Here is a 19,884-nt window from a genome sequence, read left to right as displayed (position 1 = left end):
TTTTACACAAGAAATTAGTTAATATCCTCATTATAATTTTTCTAGTCTACTATTTGAATTCTGTTTTACCACTTTAGTAAATACTATATTTGTGCTGAAAATCAACAATTTTCACTGCATAATAACCCATGTAAACAAAAATTATTTTCGGAAAATCTGTGTATTCTCCACAGCCATCTTCAGATGCTTTCAAAGGGTGAGGTCAATTACCTGAATTAGAAATTAAATAATTTTATCCAATTGTCCTGTGTATTAACAAATAACAGAGCCAAGTCAATTATTTGAACAGTTTATTAAAGCCATAAACTACAATAGTCTTTTCCAACCAGAAAACTGAACTGGAAATCAAATGCTAACTTTTAGCCGATGGTCCTGTGTAACCAATGACAACACACAAAAAAAAAAATAAAAAAAAAAATTAACATCTCACTGAGAGAGACAACCATTCTATTAGGCTATAAACATACATTTCTTATGCATTCAAGAATTTCCCCCCTCCCCCAAAAGATTAAAAATACAGTGCACCATACTATTCACATAACCATGTTTAAAGGTTAGGAATGAAACATTCGAGAGGCACCTTTGTTACCCATTACGTCCCAGTATAGTTTGTTATATATATATGATACTTTCAACTACATAATTAAAATGTGTTACATGATTAGCCATTACTTGCTAAAACAATCAACTTGTGAATATATAATTCTGAAATGTGAAAGCATGCCTGGACAATAAAAACAAAGATGGAATGTTAAGTTAAAAATGCAGTACCTTGGAAGATGGTCAGAATGGACTACATTAAAAATGGTGGAAGGCATCTGATGTGGAATGCTGATGATGAGTAAACAATATTGCTTTACACATAACAGTAAATAACATTTCACATATTTTATGTGTCTTGTGCCTTCAACTTTAAAATTTAAAAATGCTCTAAAGCCCATTAGTGGCTCTGGTCCTATAAATAGATGATAACAGAACAAGTAAAGGCAAATCAATAACACAAATCAAACTATGCTAGTTTCATTTACATCGATAATAGCTGCTTTCCAACTAGTTCAACCATTTAACAAGAAATTAAAAAATAAAAAAAATGCTTCCAAAAGACATCAGAATAAGTCAAGAAAATTTCTATAATACATAAACTTTAAAGAACTCTTTTTTTCTAAACCTAACAAGAAATTGACTTCACAAGAAAACCACTATTTTTCTCAAATGCAAGACCACATAGGCTGTTCATTTTCAGTGTTCCAGAGACTTCACTGGGTTTCATTTGGGGGCAGTAAATGAAGGAACACTTGTTGCTGTCAAGCAACCACGAAGGAATGAATGGCAATCAAAAGTTCACATGGTCATGTAACCATTCTGTATCCTGAGTGTCCATGAAGTGGGGAAGAAATGTCTCCTACAGCCAGCAGTCCCCTCACCAAAAATAGTGGCCGGAATCCTTAGCAAAGCTAGTAGCACGAAAAAGAAAAGAAAAGAAAACAAAACAAAAAAAAAGAACCAACACATACACTATGCATCTCCAACCTTGTCATTACTTCTTTTTCAGTGTGAAGAAACCTCTCTTTTTGTGTTCCTCTTTTTTCTCACCATCACTCCGAGCAGGCAGTGTTTGTGATCTTGAAGGTCCCGATGAGCCTTCTTCACCAAACGTAGACTGAAGCTTCTGAAGCCACGTATTCACCTCTTCCTACAAATATCAAAGTACAGGGTATTCACTTTTTTTTTTTAATTTTTAAGGATAGGAAATTTACTAGATGAACAAGTTAATGCAAAGCACCATTTTAGTTCACAGTAGGTCACCGAAGTAGGTGAAATGGCATTGTTTTTGTCATCTCACAACGAGGTGTTCACAATTTAAAAAACTATGCCATTTCACCTATTTTAGTGATTTACTACAAACTAAAATTATGCTTTGCACTAACTTGTTCAGTTAGGATACTCTTAATAATACCACAAAATATGTCCTAAGTTAAAAAAAAAAAAAAAAAATGTCCTACTGAAATATTTAAAAAATTATTTGATCTGTCATTTGGGTATTCTTTTTAGTTGAATTTTTTTTCTCTATATGCTTGTAAAAATATAAGATTTACTGCAGGATTCTTTCATCTTCAGCAATTCTAATTCAACTGATCACTTTCTCCTATGTCCCAGATCTATGGAATGTGGCAATTTGAAGTACACTGAAGTACTTGATAAATTACTGGATGAGAATGAATCACTGAAGAAGAGAATTGATGTTCTGGAGTGAAAAGCAAACAGAGATTTATTCAAAGATTCAGATATCCAGTAATCTGTCAAGTGATGCAATCCCAATTTAAACTGTCATGCATAAACTAACCTGGTTCAAAAATGATGTGTTTTACTGGGGAATGCTATTGTAAGGAATACATTTCTTTGGAAGAACCAGGGTGTACGTCTGAAGTATATATGATGAAATATATCTTAACAAAGCATGGCTATAAGGGTAGATCATATCTGACTAATCTAATTAGTTACTGTGGATTTGTAAGTAAAGAATTAGACAGGAAATGAATCTTTGCTTTCAGTAAAGCTTTTGATACAGTCCCACAGGACCAATTGTTATATAAACTGGGGCAATATAGCATTAATGGCAAGTTACTTCTATGGTTAAAATGATAGTTAAATGGTATAAGATAGAGTAGTTAATAGATATAGCAAGTTTAATGTCTAAGTTTGCTAATGATACAACGGTAGGAAGATTATTTAATGACCATAATCAGTGTAAGCTAATTTCCTAGAAAAGGGTTCTAAGAAATGGCAACTGCCGCTTAATATGGAAAACGCAAGGTCTGCATTTTTCTGTTACCCAAAATCCTACAGAAATGTACCATCATGATTGTAGATAATAAAAAGGACTTGGGAGTAACTATATAATCTATGTTTTCTGAATAGTGTAAATGGGATGCTAGGTAAGCTGTTTGGGTTTTGTCAATGAGATAGAGAGTTGATTATTCTATTATGTATAATCACCTCTTTGGTTGGAAATTTATACCTAAATTTAAGGAGGGATTAAATAGTTGGAAAAAAAAAAAAAAAAAGGGAAAATGAGGGAAGGTGATACTAATTACTTTTTTTAAAATTTAGTTTAAATTAATTTTATTTATTTGCATCCTGTTTCCAATGCTGATAATAGTATTTATCATTATCTAAAGTACTTATCATTATCTTATCCAGACAGCTCAAAAGGTTGACAGTAAAGCAATCCTAAGAGAAGAGTGATCACTGAGTTCTACGGTGGGTGAAGATCAGATATGGGTAGCAGTAGTCCACGGTTAATGTACCACTTGTGTAGTACTCAAGATGTGGATCTGTTAGAATAGGTGCAGGGAAGAGTAACAAGATTAGTGAGGGGAACAAAAGGGTACTCTCACCAGGAAATCAGTTCTGCAAATTGCATTGCCTGGAGAATAGACACCAGTGAGGAGATTTGATTGAGGTATTGAAGATATACACTGATGAGCCAAAACATTGACCACTTACCTAATATGATTGTGGTCCTCCACATGCAACCAAAACAGCGAGGCATAACAAGATTTCTAACTGAGTCTTGTATCTGGTACCAATACATAACCAGCAGATCCTTTTAACTCCCTAAGGTCCGTGGTTGAGATGCTGCAGATTGGAGGTGCTGTTCCAACATAAACCACAGATGCTCGATGGGACTGGTGTCTGGGGAATTTCGAGGCCAGTGTCCTCGAAGTCTTCCTCATGTTCTGCGAACCAGTCTCGAACAATCCAGGCGGTGTGGCATGGCACATTATCCTGCTGAAAGATGGCACCGGAAGAGGGGAAGACCGTTGCCACGAAAGGGTGTACCTGGTCAACAATGATGTTTAGGTAGGTGATAGACGTCAGAGTGCACTGACCCAGCAGAACATCGCCTAAAGCATGACACTGCCGCCACTGGCTTGTTTTCGTCCCACGGTGCATCCAGGTGCCATCACTTCCACAGGTAAATGATGCACATACATAGCGAGACACTGGGAGCGGCCTGCGGTTACGCAGCCCCATTTTCAGCAGGGTTTGATGTACTATGTGTTTTGACACATTACTGTCATCATCAGCATTCCAATTAATGGAGAGTTGCACCACAGTCACCCTTCTGTTTGTTTGTTATTTGGTTTTTAGGAGCATTAGCAACTAAGGCCATACTGCTCCAGGGATATGCGGTAGTCATTCCCTGACCTATCGGCATCCTCTGTATTTGGTGGTCACGGGCTCGAAACCCGGTCTAATCAAGAAGCGTGTGCTACGCACTGCTGCACCTGGATACGGAGATGCCAGTTGCCGTTCTCTTGCCACGTACCATCCGACAGAGCCATTGCTCACTTCAGAGCATCAATGAGCTGTGGCTTTCCTCAGACCACTTTTGGTAGGTACTAGCCACAGCTGACTGCAAGAACCCCACCAGCCATGCCATTTTGGCCTTTGTCAAACTCGCTTAAGTCTGCTGCCTTTCCCATCTGAAGAACAAGAGTAACACTGATTAATGGGCTGACCAGGCCAGCCGGATGGGTAAAGTGCCTGCCTGGCAACCCAAGGCCGTGGGTTCGAATCCCGTCTCGGGCTTGGATCAGAGTACTGCAAAAACCTTGGGAGGTACATTATGGCCACAGAAGCCGATGCGTCAACAACTAACTAAAACAAAACAAAAAACTTATTAACGGAGCTCAGTACCAGGTGTTTTTTTTCCATGTCCCCACCCATGCACATGCCGTAGTTCACCTACACAGTTGCTTTGATCTGCATAACAACTCACTGGTTATAATGTTTTGGCTCATCGGTGTATATACAGTGGATTCTGTTTATTTGGGCTACCGGTTAATCGGTGCAGCCGTTTGGGACAAATATTAAAGAACAGAATCCAATTGAGAAAACAGCCAGGGTTTACTTCGCTTAATTGGGACAACATGCCATTTAATCGGGGCAGGAGACTGCTATGGAGATTAGATTACTCTATGATTGTCTCCCACCATATCTCGTGGTTTGGTCGAATTTCTGAAGGTCGCAACCATAAAACAATTGCAGTTACCTGGTTATTGGGCTTTTCTCTTAGTGCAATCTATCATAAATGGATAGTAAACTCGATCTTACTGAATTTGTGATAATACAGCTGGAATTCTGTGGGTTATTATGGTGAAATGTGTTTACACTTCCATGAAATCTTCAATCATATAAAAAAATTAATTTTCGGAATCTTCTCTTCATTACGGTTTTTAAAGCTTCGTAACTTGCTACTCCGTTCTCACTTGCGCATATCATGTAACTTGCAATTTGTGTCACTGTTTAATAGAATTGAAATTCAATACACAAGCATGATCAACAATGTAACGTGATTTGATTGTACAGTGAACCAATTGTAAAGCAGGGTTCCACTTTATTTTTTAACTATTTATGTGAAACTTCGCATAATTGGGGCAGCCACTTAATTGGGCCAAAATGCACTAGTCCTGATGTGTCCCAAATAACCAGAATCAACTGTATATTATTTATTATACTAAGCATTCCTTGCCAAAGACTGGTACCCCCACCATATCACACAATACCGTACTTAGAGATATAGATACAAGAATTCACTTATACAATAACTTACACATATATATAACACAGATCCAGTTAGAAAGTCCAGTAAAAGATGTCCAGGAACTACAAACCCATTTTAGTTCAGAGTTAACAAAGATAACACCAGAAAGAAGAACGCATGTTAGATGACTTAATTCAGTGAAGTCCAATAGAAGTGATGGGTTCATGAAATATGTGCTCTCCACATGAGGTACATCTTGGCAGACTGCAAACACTGTTAGCAGCAAGTCCACCCATCATCAGAAGTCCATCAAGTATATATAATCACTAAATCAGAATATAGTCCAACCTGAAATTCTCAGCAGCACACAACTCAACAGAGGAGATGCAACTAGGTGAATAGCAGAAATTGGGAGTTTAGGAAAGCAGAGCAGACGCCCACCAGTAATCAGAACCGTACCCACATCTACCCTGCTAATAAAGATTAATCTTCTGATTTGTTGTGATGTGCAGCCTGTGAGAACTGCACAGATTACAAGCCAATGTGCTGCTCCAATTGGAGCTGCTTTTTTTTTTTTTTTTTTTTTTACCAGGCGGTCCCTGCCAAATTTGGACAACCTCACCATATATTTACAATACCATACATACAGCATTACAGATACAATTTATAGTATCGTACAGCGGATCCATTCAAAGTAGGCAACAATGTCCAAAGTCCATCCACACAAGAACCCTCCAAGATGTCTTTCTCTCTCTCTCTCTCTCGAATGATTTGGGTGTCCTTGTCCACACAGGGTAGGATCCCACCTGTAATTAGAACGGTACCATACATCCTCCACTTAACCCACCCTGTTGAAATACTGAAATCCATTCTAATGATCAGCCAACCTGGTTTTATAGTCAGCCCCAAGACATTACATGATGCAACAATTAATTTCCTTGCTTCTCTATTTGTAACAAGATTAACCGTATTCAAAATACCTGGACAGCAAACTCTTGAAATTCACCTCAACTTCCTACCAGAAATTTTTCACATCCAGGATTCAATCCATGTAGATTTGGCAACCCTGTAATTAATTCCTTCCTAAAATCAGAGTCCACCTATAACAGCCATATGATATATGTCCTCAAGTTTCATCTTTTCCATAGATGCAATGTCCAGAAATGGATCTTGTTGAGGGTGAGGGTATTTTTTTTTTTTTTTTTTGTAGTTGTTGGCGCAACGGCTTCTGTGGCCATAGTGCACCTTCCAAGTTTTTTGCAGTACTTTGATCCAAGCCCGAGGCGGGATTCGAACCCGCAACCTTTGGGTTGCCAGGCAGGCACTTTACCCACCCGGCTAGCCCGGTCGGCGTGAGGGTATCAAGCAAAGTTTCAGATTGATTCTAAGTCTTGTTCAACAGATGCCTGTGAGATGGGGTCTTTCCAGCCCAGTGGAAGGAAGCATTTATCACCCGACTGCTCAATTGAGTGGATTGGAATAAAGTTTATAAGACTCCTGGTAGTAAGAATAATGAATCATGTGCAAAATAACTGTTTTATCTGACAAGCAATACGGTTTCACTGCAGGCAGAGGAACAGATAATGTATTACAGTGGCTGGTCAACTGTGTGCAGCGCACAACTAAATATAATTTAGTTGTGCACAAAATTATATGAAAAAGTACATGGGGTAAGGCAGACTGCAAGTGGAAATGGATATCGTTGAGATTAGAATTGAGACCACGTATGTTTATGAAATGAATTAGGAACTGTTTGGGAGGTTTAGATCTTTTTGCAGATAAGCTTACTCTATTAGTTTGACAATTCATGGTGTATTAAATGGTAAGAAAAAGTGGGTGGGACATGCTGTATGAAGTAATGAAATTTTTGGATATGACGTACATATGGTAAGAATATACCCAGATCCTTGACATAATGTAGCCTCGACAATGCCTCCCGCATACACACTACTCTGACTCCTTCCAATCACTGTCTGGCAGAGCAGAGGTAGCAAGGTTATACACTAGCTGATCCGGAAGCCTCCTAGAGAGTTAACAATTGGTTCAATCCGGTGTACTAATTAGTGGCCGGCCTGCAAACACCATTTTAGAGCTGTACCCTCAAAATGTAAGGAAGATTGGATCTCGCCATGATGTTCATCATAACTCAAAAGTCATCAATCATACTGCATGATGGAAGAGATGGGGAAGGGTTGACAGGAACTTAGCTCTGAAGACTAAACATGGGTTCCACCACTTCAAGCCTCCTATAAGCAAATTGGTGGTATTGCACCGGTTGATGAGAGTCATTTACCACCTAATACTGCCTGGTAACACAGAGGGATGGCATTACTGCATGTGGTGTGGGTGCACAACTCAACCCCTGTTTACGTTGGTTCACGCCTGGGTGGTCACCCACCGTGTGCTTGTGCATGGATGTTATACACAGGATTACTAAGTCCCACCATTGTGAAGGTGCAAGCGTAGGATTTGGTTGTCACAGACCGTCCGGACTTCGCCAAAATTGGGTCCATTGTCTTGAGTGTAACCCGAATATCACTTACATCAGTGTTTTAGACTCCCAGGTAGCAAGTACAGCTTGTCTGGCATACCTGAGAGAATGTCTGTGACAACCTCAAAGAATGTAATAAGAGGTTGCCCTCGGGGATCTGTCTTGGGGCCACTTCTGTGGAATCTGGTGCTCTATGAATGGCTGAAATTAAACTATAATCATGTCTTGATGACAGCTTATGTCGATGACCTGGTTCTGTAAGTGGAAGGTGATTCACGAGTGCAACTGGAAGAACGTTCAAACTTGATTGTCGAAACTACATCAATGGTGTAAACTGCATAGAATGACAGTGTCCGCAGCAAAAAGTAAAACTGTGTTATTGAAAGGGCACCCTTTGAATCCAGTGGTTTCTTTGGACAGAGCTCATCTTAAGTCTGTTGAAAATGATAAAATACTTAGGAATCCTAATTGATAAGAGCTGGAAATTTGTTGGGACGATTGCATGGATAACAAGGAAGGACTGGGGAATAAACAGAAGAAGACTGAATTTATTCTATGACTGCATCTTCTTGCCAATTGTTAGTTATGGTTTACATGTATGGTTAGATTGAGGGTTGCAAAAGACAAATGTCAGGAAGCTGTTTGCAATACAGCATGCAATGTTTTGAAGCTAAGTGTGGCCTGCAGAACTGTTTCAAATGATGCACTGCATGTCATGACTCAACGGCTGCCTCTAGACCTACATTTGGTTTTCAAGTCAATGTGTTTTCACTTAGGGCATAGAGTACCATACAGGCATTTAACAATTGAAATTGATTGTGCTAGTGCATATAAAGATGAAAGAACCATATCTAGGCTCTCTTGATTGGTCAATGGCAGTAGAGATGGAATGATAGTACTAAGGGTAGAATTACAAATAAATTCCTTTTGCATATAAATATTAATGGTAAATGTTGGTGAAGATGGCTCACTCCAAATTTACACAACACCTTGAATGTATTGAATAAGCTAAATGCCAAGGGAATGCTTCTTGTTGGCGCTAAACACGAGGAATAAATTTAGGACAGACAGGTGGAAATTTGGCTTGAGCCAGTGAGTAGTTGATTGTTGGAATAAACTTCTATTTGGTGTTGTAGAGGAGGGTAGCATGGTTTTTTTTTTTTTTTTTTTTGCTGATGCTGTTATTTGGCACTCGATCTTCTTCAAGAGGAGCGTTTCCATTTACAATGGGTTTACTTAGCCTAAAAGTTATTTTTTGGTAGGATTTTTTCCCTGCCACAAAGTGTGGTTCAAGGTGTCTTGGTTCTCATGCACTCCTGTCTGTCATGCTGTCATGCACTCCCATACTCCATCCATCCATGTCCTTCTAGGTCTTCCTCTTCTCCTTCTCCCTGGAGGCACCCAATTCAAATTTAATTACAACTGAAATGATTCTAGCCCATAATGGAAACAGGTATGAAGAGAATACAGCTGGGTGTATTCTCTTCATACCTGTTTCCAACTTCAGATAGATATATTTATCTTAAAACATTAATTTAACATTAAAAGTCAATAAAATGTGATTTTCACATTTTATTGACTTTTTATGTTAAATCTCTGGCATTGCAGGAGAAACCAATATAGGCATATTACAAAACATCATAACAGAAAAAAGATCCAAATAACTGAAACATATAAGGCAAACAAATAAAATTATAGTGACTGCAAAATTTATATGAAAACTCTAAAGGCTGAATATGACCTAAAGAAATAAATTTAGAAGTCACCGAAGAGACTGGCTATAAATTCAAAAACTGTGAAATATTTTACACACATGTGCGTGCGTACACACACAAACGCACACACACACACACACACACACACACACACACACACACACACACACACACACACACACACACACACACACACACACAGAGAGGCCTCACCTTTGGAAATTCAGATGGCATTTTCTTGTGTATTTTATTCATGGAGAATTTTCCTAACTAAGAATTTAATGATACTGTTCCAAAATTCTTTCAAATGGTTTCAATATCACTGTGTAAAAGGAGTAAAATCAATCAAAAAAATAATTTTTTTTATAGTTACATAATGTCCTACCAGATCCAATGAAACTTTATCAAATAACAATGGCAATAAGTAGCATTAGAAGTATGGTAAAACAGCCTTCAATGAACTTGTGGATCAAGGACTTATACTTAACCATAATCATTTATAGCAAAGAAGCAATCATTTCTTTCTCCTGTCCTACACACACACACACACACACACACACACACACACACACACACACACACACACACACACACACACACACACACACACAGTCCAGTGAAAACCATTAAATGTAATACTGCAGGTTCATGGCAAGCAATGCAATGTGACACTTCAAAAAAGGGATGACTGTTGGGTAACGGATGAAGGGTGTCAGTATTACTATGAATCTTGTGTGCCGTATTTAAGGTGTTCCAAGAGTGGGTGTCCCCATTGATGAGGCACCCATACTTCTTCAATGGTTGCAGTAAACATATGCTCTTCTGCCTTGTGCAAACCAACAGATGAAATACTGTACAGTAAAATGACTGCCCATAGACTTTAACCATGGGATAACAGCAGTATTTCCAAGTCCACAATCCAACAAACCTTCCTAAGTATGGCCCTCTGGAGTAGGCACACTGCTTATGCCACCCACTGCTAACGTACCTAAAGTTTACATCTGAAAGATGTCATTGGACACCACTGATGACTGGAAAAAAGTTGCTTTTACTAATGAATCACATTTCCTGCTATGCTGAATGAATGGTAGATAAACAGCGTGGTAACAAATTGAAGGGAGGAAACACTCCGATGTCTTCGTTCAACAAAAACAGGCAGGAAATGGCAGCATTTGATTTAGGCGCTGTTTTTCCTGGGAATCATCATGCCCCTAGACTACACTGTGAATATTAGAAACTTCCGATCTATTGTGACTGATCAGATACACTCCTTCATGGTGACTGTCTTCCTGGATGTCACACGTGTTTTCCAGTGGGTTAATGTGCCCTGCCACATTGCTGGTATTGTTTGTGAGTGGTTTACCAAACATGAAAGCGATTTCCAGGTGCTATCTTGGCTTCTGAATTTAAGAGATATGGATCCCATAGAATATCTCTGGGATTAAGCGGTCTGACAGATCCAACATTTGGATTCTCCACCACCACGGACTATCACTGATTTATGGGACACAATCCTGGTGACATGGTAAGACATATCTCGTGCAATGTTCAGAGGCCTTATAGAGTTCATCACCACTATTAGATTGGTGGTTATGTTTTTAGTTGGATAGTTACAAACCAATATAACATTAAAAAATTTCTTACCTCATCTTTAGCTTGAAAAAGATATTCAGCACCATTGGAGAGTCTGTAAGTTAAAAAATTAAATAAAATAAAAACTTTCACTTTCACATTAATTTTAAGAAACAATTATCATTTTAAGAACTGACTAAAACAGTTATGCCATAAAAAAAAATTGCCCTTACTTTAGCCTAAAGACATGTTTCCTTTTAGTGTAATCAACAGCAACTTCTACACTACCACCTCGTAATTTCACTGGAGTTTCATTTCGATAATAGTTTTCTGGTTCCTGAAATTAAGATTGCTGACATATACTATTGCATTTTGAAATAAAATCAGATAAAAGTATTGTTCAGATAATAAAAATTATTTAAAAATTAAAAACACTTTTAAGTAAGAAAGAAATAAAAAATGAATTTTTGTTTTAAATCCAGGAAAATGAAACAGTTCATGTATAGTGAACACTGTAAAATTCGGCAATTTGCAATTCTTTAAAATTTAATACATTTCATTAAAATAAAAAAATAAATTAATTAATCAACGTATAAAATTCAGAAATATTAAGAAAGCAATCTGACACTCTTTATCAATGATTGCATTTGGCTTTAAGAATATGAGCAAAAAAAAGATATTTCTTTCAATATAAGATGTTTACAGGACAATCTTGTCCATTAAACTGTTTTTGTGGCTGGTAAGATTTAAGCTGTACAGATAATGAAATGGTCTTCATTCTCAAAATAGAACAAATTTGCCTTTGTAATGAGCTACACTAATCCATCATCAAACAGCAGGCATTCTCTAGTGGCAACATGCAGGAAAATTGGTTGTAAAGAAGTTTGATTTGAGCTGTCTTGCAGTCTTCAATTTTCGAGTTTAGGCAGTCTTCAATTTTCGACAGCAAACTCCTGATCTTATTTATAACAGGGTGATCCTTATGAAATAGATTCTGCATTGCTCTAGTTGAGCTGAGAGAGTGTGTAAACTAAATATTTTGCAGATGGGTGAAGAGTCAAATTTTTTAGAGCTAATTGAATTGCATATAGTTCCGCTGAAAAGCTGCTGTACTCAGGTGGAAGAGAAGCTGATATGATAGCAGAGGGAAACACAGCTGCTGCTTCAACAGTTGAGTGAGATTTGGAACCATCTGTATATATCAGTAGAAAGTCAGCATAGTTTTGAATATGGATAGCATGGAGTTGTTGCACATTTAGAGTTGGTAGACAGTTCTTTCCCCATTGCAGAAAATATGTATCACATTTCAGCTGAGGACAGGTGGTCCATGGTGGAGGAGAGTAATTTTTTACCTGTTGCCTATTGTAGAGAGGAACATTCCAATTTTGTATTATTTCGAGGAGCCGTAGGCCTGCTGGTCGTATTTTACTTGGTTTATTTCTATAGAGATTGTGAAATGGTGGATTAAAGAGATATGACTGAATAGGATGTGGAGAGCAACTTTGTATTTTGGCTGCATATTTAAGTAATAACATTCTTCTGCGGAGGTACAGAGGGGGCTCATGAACTTTAACCTATAGACTATAGATTGGATATATCCTATAAGCGCCAAGAGCAATCTGCAGTGCATTGTGTTGTATAGGATCCAGCCAATGTAATACACTCCTTTGTGCAGAATCATAAACTGGAGCACCATAATCCAAACGGGATCTAATCAGTGCTCTATATAAGAGCAGCAAAGTTGTACAATCTGCTCCCCAAGACGGCAGATAAAGCTCTTAGCATGTTTAGCTTTTTCAGACGGGTAGTGCATATTGATTTAATGTGCTCAAAGAAGTTTAACTTGCTGTCAAGGATCAACTCCAGGAATCTGATATTATTGGCAATCGGAATGGTCCAGTTTGATATCCGAAGTTTAGGGTCTGTATGCAATTTGCACCGATTGCAGAAGTGGATTGCAACAGTTTTCTGATGGGAAAGACGATATCCATTGAGCTCAGCTCACTTTTCCACTTTATTGAGGGGTAGTAGTAGTAGTAGTAGTGGCATGTGATGCAAGAAAGCAAATGTATGAGCTTAAGCAGCATCAGCCAAAAAAAAAAAAAAAAAATCACACCATTCCCTCCAAATGCCTGTCCAGTTCCTCCTTAAATTTATTCAACCTATCAACTTCCACAACGACAGATGGAAGTTTGTTCCAGCAATTAACCACCCGCTGGCTAAAGGCAAATTTCCGCACATCTATTCTACATCTGTCTTTTCTTAATTTGAATTTATGCCCCCTTAGGTTCGTAATCTGAACAAGTGGAAGGATCCCATCAGAATTCAGCTTGCTGAACCCATTCAAGGCCTTATACACCTCAATCAGATCACCGCGCATGTGCCTAGTCTCTAGCCACTGCAATTTGCAGAACTTAAGCTTCTCTTGATAAAAGGATCCCTTCACTCCCCTCACCAATCTTGTTGCCCTTCTCTGTACACGCTCAAGTAAACCTACATCCTTCCTAAAATGAGGCCTCCACACCTGTACGCAGTACTCAAGGCGTGGCCTGACCATTGCCTTATACAGAAGGATAATCTCCTCCTTTTCCCTGCTAGCAAAATTCCTATATATCATTGACAAAACCCCATGACCTGCCCTGGCAGCCTGTCTGCATTGCTCAGAAAACTTCATATCTGCCTGCACAATTACTCCCAGATCTTTTTCATTTTCTACCACCTTAAGTGTAGTACCACACAGTTGGTACGTTTCTCTGGGGTTACTTCTACCCATATGCGGTACTTTGCATTTGTCAAGGTTAAACTTCAGTTGCCACTTCTTAGCCCATCTGCCTAAATTATCTAGATCCTGTTGCAGTAGCACACTGCCATTACTGTCATTAACAACCCTGCCAACCTTTGTGTCATCTGCAAACTTCGACACTAAGCCTGATATACCTTCATCAATATCACTGATAAATATACAAAACAACAGTGGACCCAACACCGAACCCTGTGGGACTCCATTAATAACATTAGTCCAAGAAGAGCAGCACCCATTGATTACCACCCTCTGTCTTCTCGCACTTAACCATCCTTTTATCCATTGTAGCAACTTACCCTTAATACCATTCTGCTCCAATTTGTACAATAGTCTTCCATGCGCAACAGTGTCAAAAGCTTTCCTGAAATCCAAATATATGATATCAAAATTATTTTTTGCATCCAGTTCCTTTGTAACCATATCATAATATCCTATCAAATTTGTCAGACAAGACTTGCCCTTAACAAACCTCTCATAATTATGGCTAAGGGTTTGCTTAGTTGCTTTGCTGCCTCCTTTAATATAACTGGATAGATCCCATCCACCCCAGGTGCTTTTCTTACGTTTAACTTCAACAGTTTCTCTTCCACTTTGCTCTCAGTAACTACAAAAGCATTAAGTATCCTGCTACAATTTGATAACCTTTTGCCATTTTCAAACCTTAATAATTCCTCACGTGTGAATGTAGATACAAAATACTCATTCAGTTTGTTTGCTATCTGAGCAGGATCATCAACAGTCGAACCATCGACATCTGCAGTTGCCGCTTGATAGATCTCATGTTCGAAGAAGGGCAAGAAATAGAGATTGTCAGCGTAAAGATATGCCTCCACAGTATTTGGGAGTTCTTTTGTAATGGAATCCATTCTAAGGGCAAATAGGGTTGCACTCAGTACTGACCCTTGTGAAACTGCTTCCTGCGAGAAGATAGTAGAAAGGGAGTTTTGATATCGAACCTGAAAAGTGCGGCTTGAGGAAGGGTAAAGGGTTTTTAATAAACACGAGCAGATTTCCACGTAGTCCAAGAGTATGAAGGTCACTGAGAATGCCATACCGCCAGGTGGTATCAAATGCCTTCTCTACATCTATGGAGACCATAAGAAGGTGCTCGTTTTTTATAGGCATGGCGGATTTCGGATTCAGCCTTGATCATCAGATATAAGGATGACCTGTTTTGGTGAAAGCCATGTTGACAATTACTCAGTAGATGCTGAGTTTCAATGATCCAAATGAGTCAACTGTGGATCATTTTTTCGAGAATTTTACTGAAGCAACTTGACAAAGAGATTGGCCTGTAACTATAAGAATTGGAGGGATCTCTTCCAGGCTTCAAAAAGGCTAAAACTGTAGCGTGGTGCCAGGAGATCGGAAAACTATTTTCCAGGAAGATCTGATTAAAAAAGAGTAGCAGCAGTTGTAAGTTTTTTTTTCATCGAGATGCTGCATATCATGACATAATAATGTATGCCATCTCGCCCAGCAGCACTGTTTCGTGTTGTTTTAATGGCCTGTAAAAGTTCACAATATTGATAGAGGCAGATTGTATGGAAGTGATTGTGAGGTTTGAAAGTTCATAGATCTCTGTTCAGTGGTGGTCTTAATCTTCTGGAGTGTAGTTTGAAGCAGTTGAGACTTGGGCAAAGGTTTTGGCCAAGGAATTTGCAATATCTAGAGAAGAAGAGAATTCTTGCCCATTGTAAGAAAGAATTGGGGAAGGGATGGTTGGAAACTTCCCAGAAAGCTGCCTAATTTTTTTCCATATTAATCGGGAGTCAGTGTTTCTATTGATAGTAGATGCGAACTGAGTCCATGAATCCTTCTTGGCTTTCCTTTGAATGAAATGCGCTTTCGCCCTTAGCTTCTTATAGTTAATTAGATTGGGTGTAGTTGGAGATAGACGGAATAAATTAAATGCTTTGTTTTTTTTCCTTCTTCCCTTTTGTGCACTCTTCATTCCACCAGTAGTTGAAGTGCTGTCTGGTCGGGGGATTTGATAATGGAATTGAGTATTTAGCGGCAACTAAAAGACAGGATGTGATATAATCAGTGACTTTATCTATGTGCTGTAGTTGAATAGTTTTTTTGTCCAGAGTGATTGCTGACTGAAATTTGGACCAATTGGCTTTAGAGAATTTCCAGTTCCTGCAGGGCTGGTCTAATGGTGGTTTTGTAGTGAGCAGGTTACAAACAATTGGGAAGTGGTCACTACACATGGAATCTTTTAGTACGTACCATTTTATAGTCGGGGACTAGTACTGGAGAACTAATTGAGAGATCAATTGCGTTGGTGTGTCCATTTGGGAGTTGTATGTGAGTGCGTGCACTACTATTGAGTACAGTGAGGTTTTGGTCCTCTAGAAGTCTTTCAATGAGTCTCACCCGTTTATCTAATTTTGGAGTGTCCCATAAGGGGTGATGTCCATTAAAATCTCCTAATATACAGAAAGGTGGAGGAATCTGTATGATGAGATCTTCCAGGTCTTTTAAAGAGTAAGCATGGTTTGGCGGTAAGTATATTGAGACAAGCGTTATGGCAATATGGAGAGTTATATGAACAGCAACAGCTTCTAATTCAGTCTGAAGAGGGATATGTTTAGTTGGGATCTTTGAATTTATGAGGATTGCCACACCGCATTAGCTGTATTACGATCTCTTCGATAAAGGCATTAGTTCTTTATCGAAGGAGAAATTTGTAAGGTTAGGTAAGTTTCCTGGAGACATAGGGCAACTGGAAAAAACTGGTTAATTAGATCTTTTGTATTGTCTGTGTTGCAATGGAAGCCTCTGCAATTCCATTGTAAAATGGCATGCATCATTTAGGTTTTGTTGAGCATGATTCATCGACTGTTTTTTGAATGAGGAGCATTTTTTCCAGTCCTATTTTGGGAAGGTGGGGCATCCAATATCCATTGTGTCATTTGCATGGAGTTCAAGTATGGGTTCCTCAATTTCTGAATGAACATAGACTTCCATGCTGTTGGTGGGTGATTCAGTTTTCTTGCTTTCTTTAGTGATTTTCAATTGTTCACTGTCAAGCAAAACCTTTGCATTATCGATCGGGATGCTAATTGGAGTGTTGGCTGCTTCACTGGTTTTAGCTTGAGGTGTGTTTTTTTTTCAGAGTTTGCTAATGTAGTTTTAACCCAGTTAGCTATAGATGTGTTGGGTGGTATCGATACTTCAGTTTGAGCTGCTGTTGAGTGAGAGCTTCTAGCGTGAGATGCATAAGAACGGCTGGGCATTGTCAACATAACTTGCCTGCGTGCCTCATGGTATGTCACTTTATGTTCTGTTTTATATTTTTGTATTTTCTTTCCTGTTTTCCACATTTCACATGATTTTGAAAAGGCTGGATGACTTTCTTTACAGTTCGGGCAAACAGCAGTAGCGGCTGTACAATCTGCTTGAGTATGCTCCTTGGAACTACGTATAGCATCACCTCTACATGCCTGCTGGGAGTGTCCATATTTCTGCCATTTAAAACAATGAATGGGATTAGGGATATAAGGCCGAATTCTGCAATTTAAATAGCCAGCTTTTACTGATGGCAATTCTGGGGTGTTGAAAGTTAAGATTATGGATCGAGTTGCAACAAGATTTCCATCTTTTATAATCATTATACGTTTGGCGCTGATTACCTTTTGACTGCTCAATTCTTCTTCAGTGATGACACCTTTGGACAAATTTTTTTTTAACTAATTCTCCATTCTGTGATGACACCTTTGGATGAATTTAACGTATTGTGAGGGGTGACAGATACTGGCAGCCCACCAAAAGTTGTTTTGAGCAGCCATTCAGAATGTTTGGATGATGCTGTTTCTAACAGGAGGTCTCCTGATTGTAGACATTTAACCATTTTTGGTGTTCCAGCAATGGATTCCAAATATCTCTGGATAATAAATGGCGATAACTTGCCTCCAGGCTGGTTGGAGAGAGAGTGTATCACCAGAAAGTTTGGCATCTCATTGCACTGCGCTTCTCTTCGAATTCTTTTCAATTGATTAGTGTCATTGACACAGACATTTCCAATCTTGAAGGCTCTAATGGCAGAAAATTATTCAAATCCATGCTTGCTCCTTTTAGCCGCGGGAGAGCGTGATAATTTTTTTTCGACCCCGCCACATGGAGGTAGGAGCGGTGCCAACCAGTGACCAAGCGATCAGAAGAATAGGACAGCAGTACGTTGTCAGATGATTATTTGTCGGGGAAAAAGAAAATCACTTTTCTAATTCTCGAACGGGGCACTTACAGTTGATTCACAGAGGTGTCCAACCTATAGCCCGTGAGGAAAGTGAACTAAAACAGCATTTTAAATTTTGTTAATTATCAAAAAAAATTCTCTCATTAAATGTTTTGTTCAGTAAATGTAATTGTGTATTGTACTTAATAAAATTTGAATATTTTCAATTTTACTTTTACATGCAACAAACTAAAGAAATCCAATTTTTAATTTTGTTGAATATGGCCCCTGTGTAGAAAAAGGTTGGACAGCAGTGCAGTAGATGGGCCAGAGCCCATTGATCTGCTCACTCTTGACTAGCGTGACGACTTTATATGTGGGACAGGTGGTTGGATAGGTTTTACCAGGTACCACTAAGTTGTAGAATGGTAATCCCTTTAGCTCTCTTTATTTGCACAGCAGCAGCACTAATTGCCTAAATTGCCTGAAGGCCAGAAATGTGAACAGTGCATACCGAGTTAAATCTCTCCTAATCTGGTTGCTATATGAAAATTTTCTTCGCTCAATGGAAACTAATTTAAATGTAACTTCCAATTGGAATTCAAAATAATTCACTTTAAAAGGACTTCATTAAACAGAGATCCGGGACTTCATTAAACAGAGATCCGACTGAGTAATTTAGAATTCTAAAAATGGTCATAGTTTTATATAGAAGATATCTTAACAATAGACAGTAAAAAAGGCAAATTTAGTTAAATAATTTTAAGCTTATTTGAGTGGTAAACATGTGAAAAACATTTATGGAATATTACAAATTTCGAAGTGCACTGTATCCAAATGTCACACGTCATTAATAAAGGTGCCGGTACGGCGTACCATTGCGTACCACCCAAAAAAAAAAAAAAAAAAAAAAAGTGTATATATATATATATATATATATATATATATATATATATACTTTATATATATATGTAAACCAATAATAAATATAAAATTAAAATCAAATTAAAACATATGCCAGTAGTATGGCAAAACTGTAGAGCGAAAATTTAACATAAAAATTAAATCAACAGGGAGGGGAAAGTAAAGGTAACAAGACAGAAACTGTAGCTGAAAGCCTCCAATTAATTTAGAAATTCAATTAAATCCAATTAATAGTAATTCCATATTAAAATTTAAAATATAAGGCCAATATTTAGAAATTTAGCGGCACCCCCCCCTGCTAGTAAGGTACCAGTTCCGAGAGATGTGAAATATCACCAAAAAGGGACTAAACGAACTTCTAAAATAAAACAAAGTATAAAAAAAAAATAGACTGACCATCATGCCCCATATCGACGGAGGACCACAAGGCTAATAATGGTCATGGAATCGCTGCTTTCAATCACTAGTCAAATCATTGCAAAGGCGAACCGATCAAAGGACCAAACCATCCCTCCATCCTCCAATCAAACCACAAATGCAGAGGATTTGCATAACGGTGGTCCTTATGCAGCAAGAAATAAACTATAGAACAGACCAGCACTCCAGAGCAGAGCCACACCACCGACATAAAGTAAGCTTAACCAGCAA

The 19,884-nt window shown here is 38.3% G+C and overlaps 1 protein-coding gene across 1 annotated transcript in view; it reads right to left on the bottom strand.

The window, feature by feature from the left end:
• Positions 1-375: 375 nt before the first annotated feature.
• LOC150076876 (spectrin beta chain-like) overlaps positions 376-19,884 on the bottom strand; it is an 800,006-nt gene continuing 780,497 nt past the window's right edge. Inside the window, exons 47-49 of the mRNA XM_090386889.1 lie at positions 11,563-11,666; positions 11,402-11,444; positions 376-1,693 (exon numbers count right to left, since the gene is read on the bottom strand). Coding sequence (XP_090243015.1) covers positions 1,538-1,693; positions 11,402-11,444; positions 11,563-11,666 — 303 coding nt within the window. The 3' untranslated portion in view covers positions 376-1,537. The remainder of the gene's footprint in view (positions 1,694-11,401; positions 11,445-11,562; positions 11,667-19,884) is intronic.

The sequence above is a fragment of the Mastigoproctus giganteus genome, chromosome 12 (assembly GCF_048544385.1).
Source record: "Mastigoproctus giganteus isolate SK-2022 chromosome 12, ASM4854438v1, whole genome shotgun sequence".
Lineage (NCBI taxonomy): Eukaryota > Metazoa > Arthropoda > Arachnida > Uropygi > Thelyphonidae > Mastigoproctus > Mastigoproctus giganteus.
Note: the sequence above shows the minus strand (reverse complement) of the source record. Positions and strands in the feature narration are given on the sequence as shown.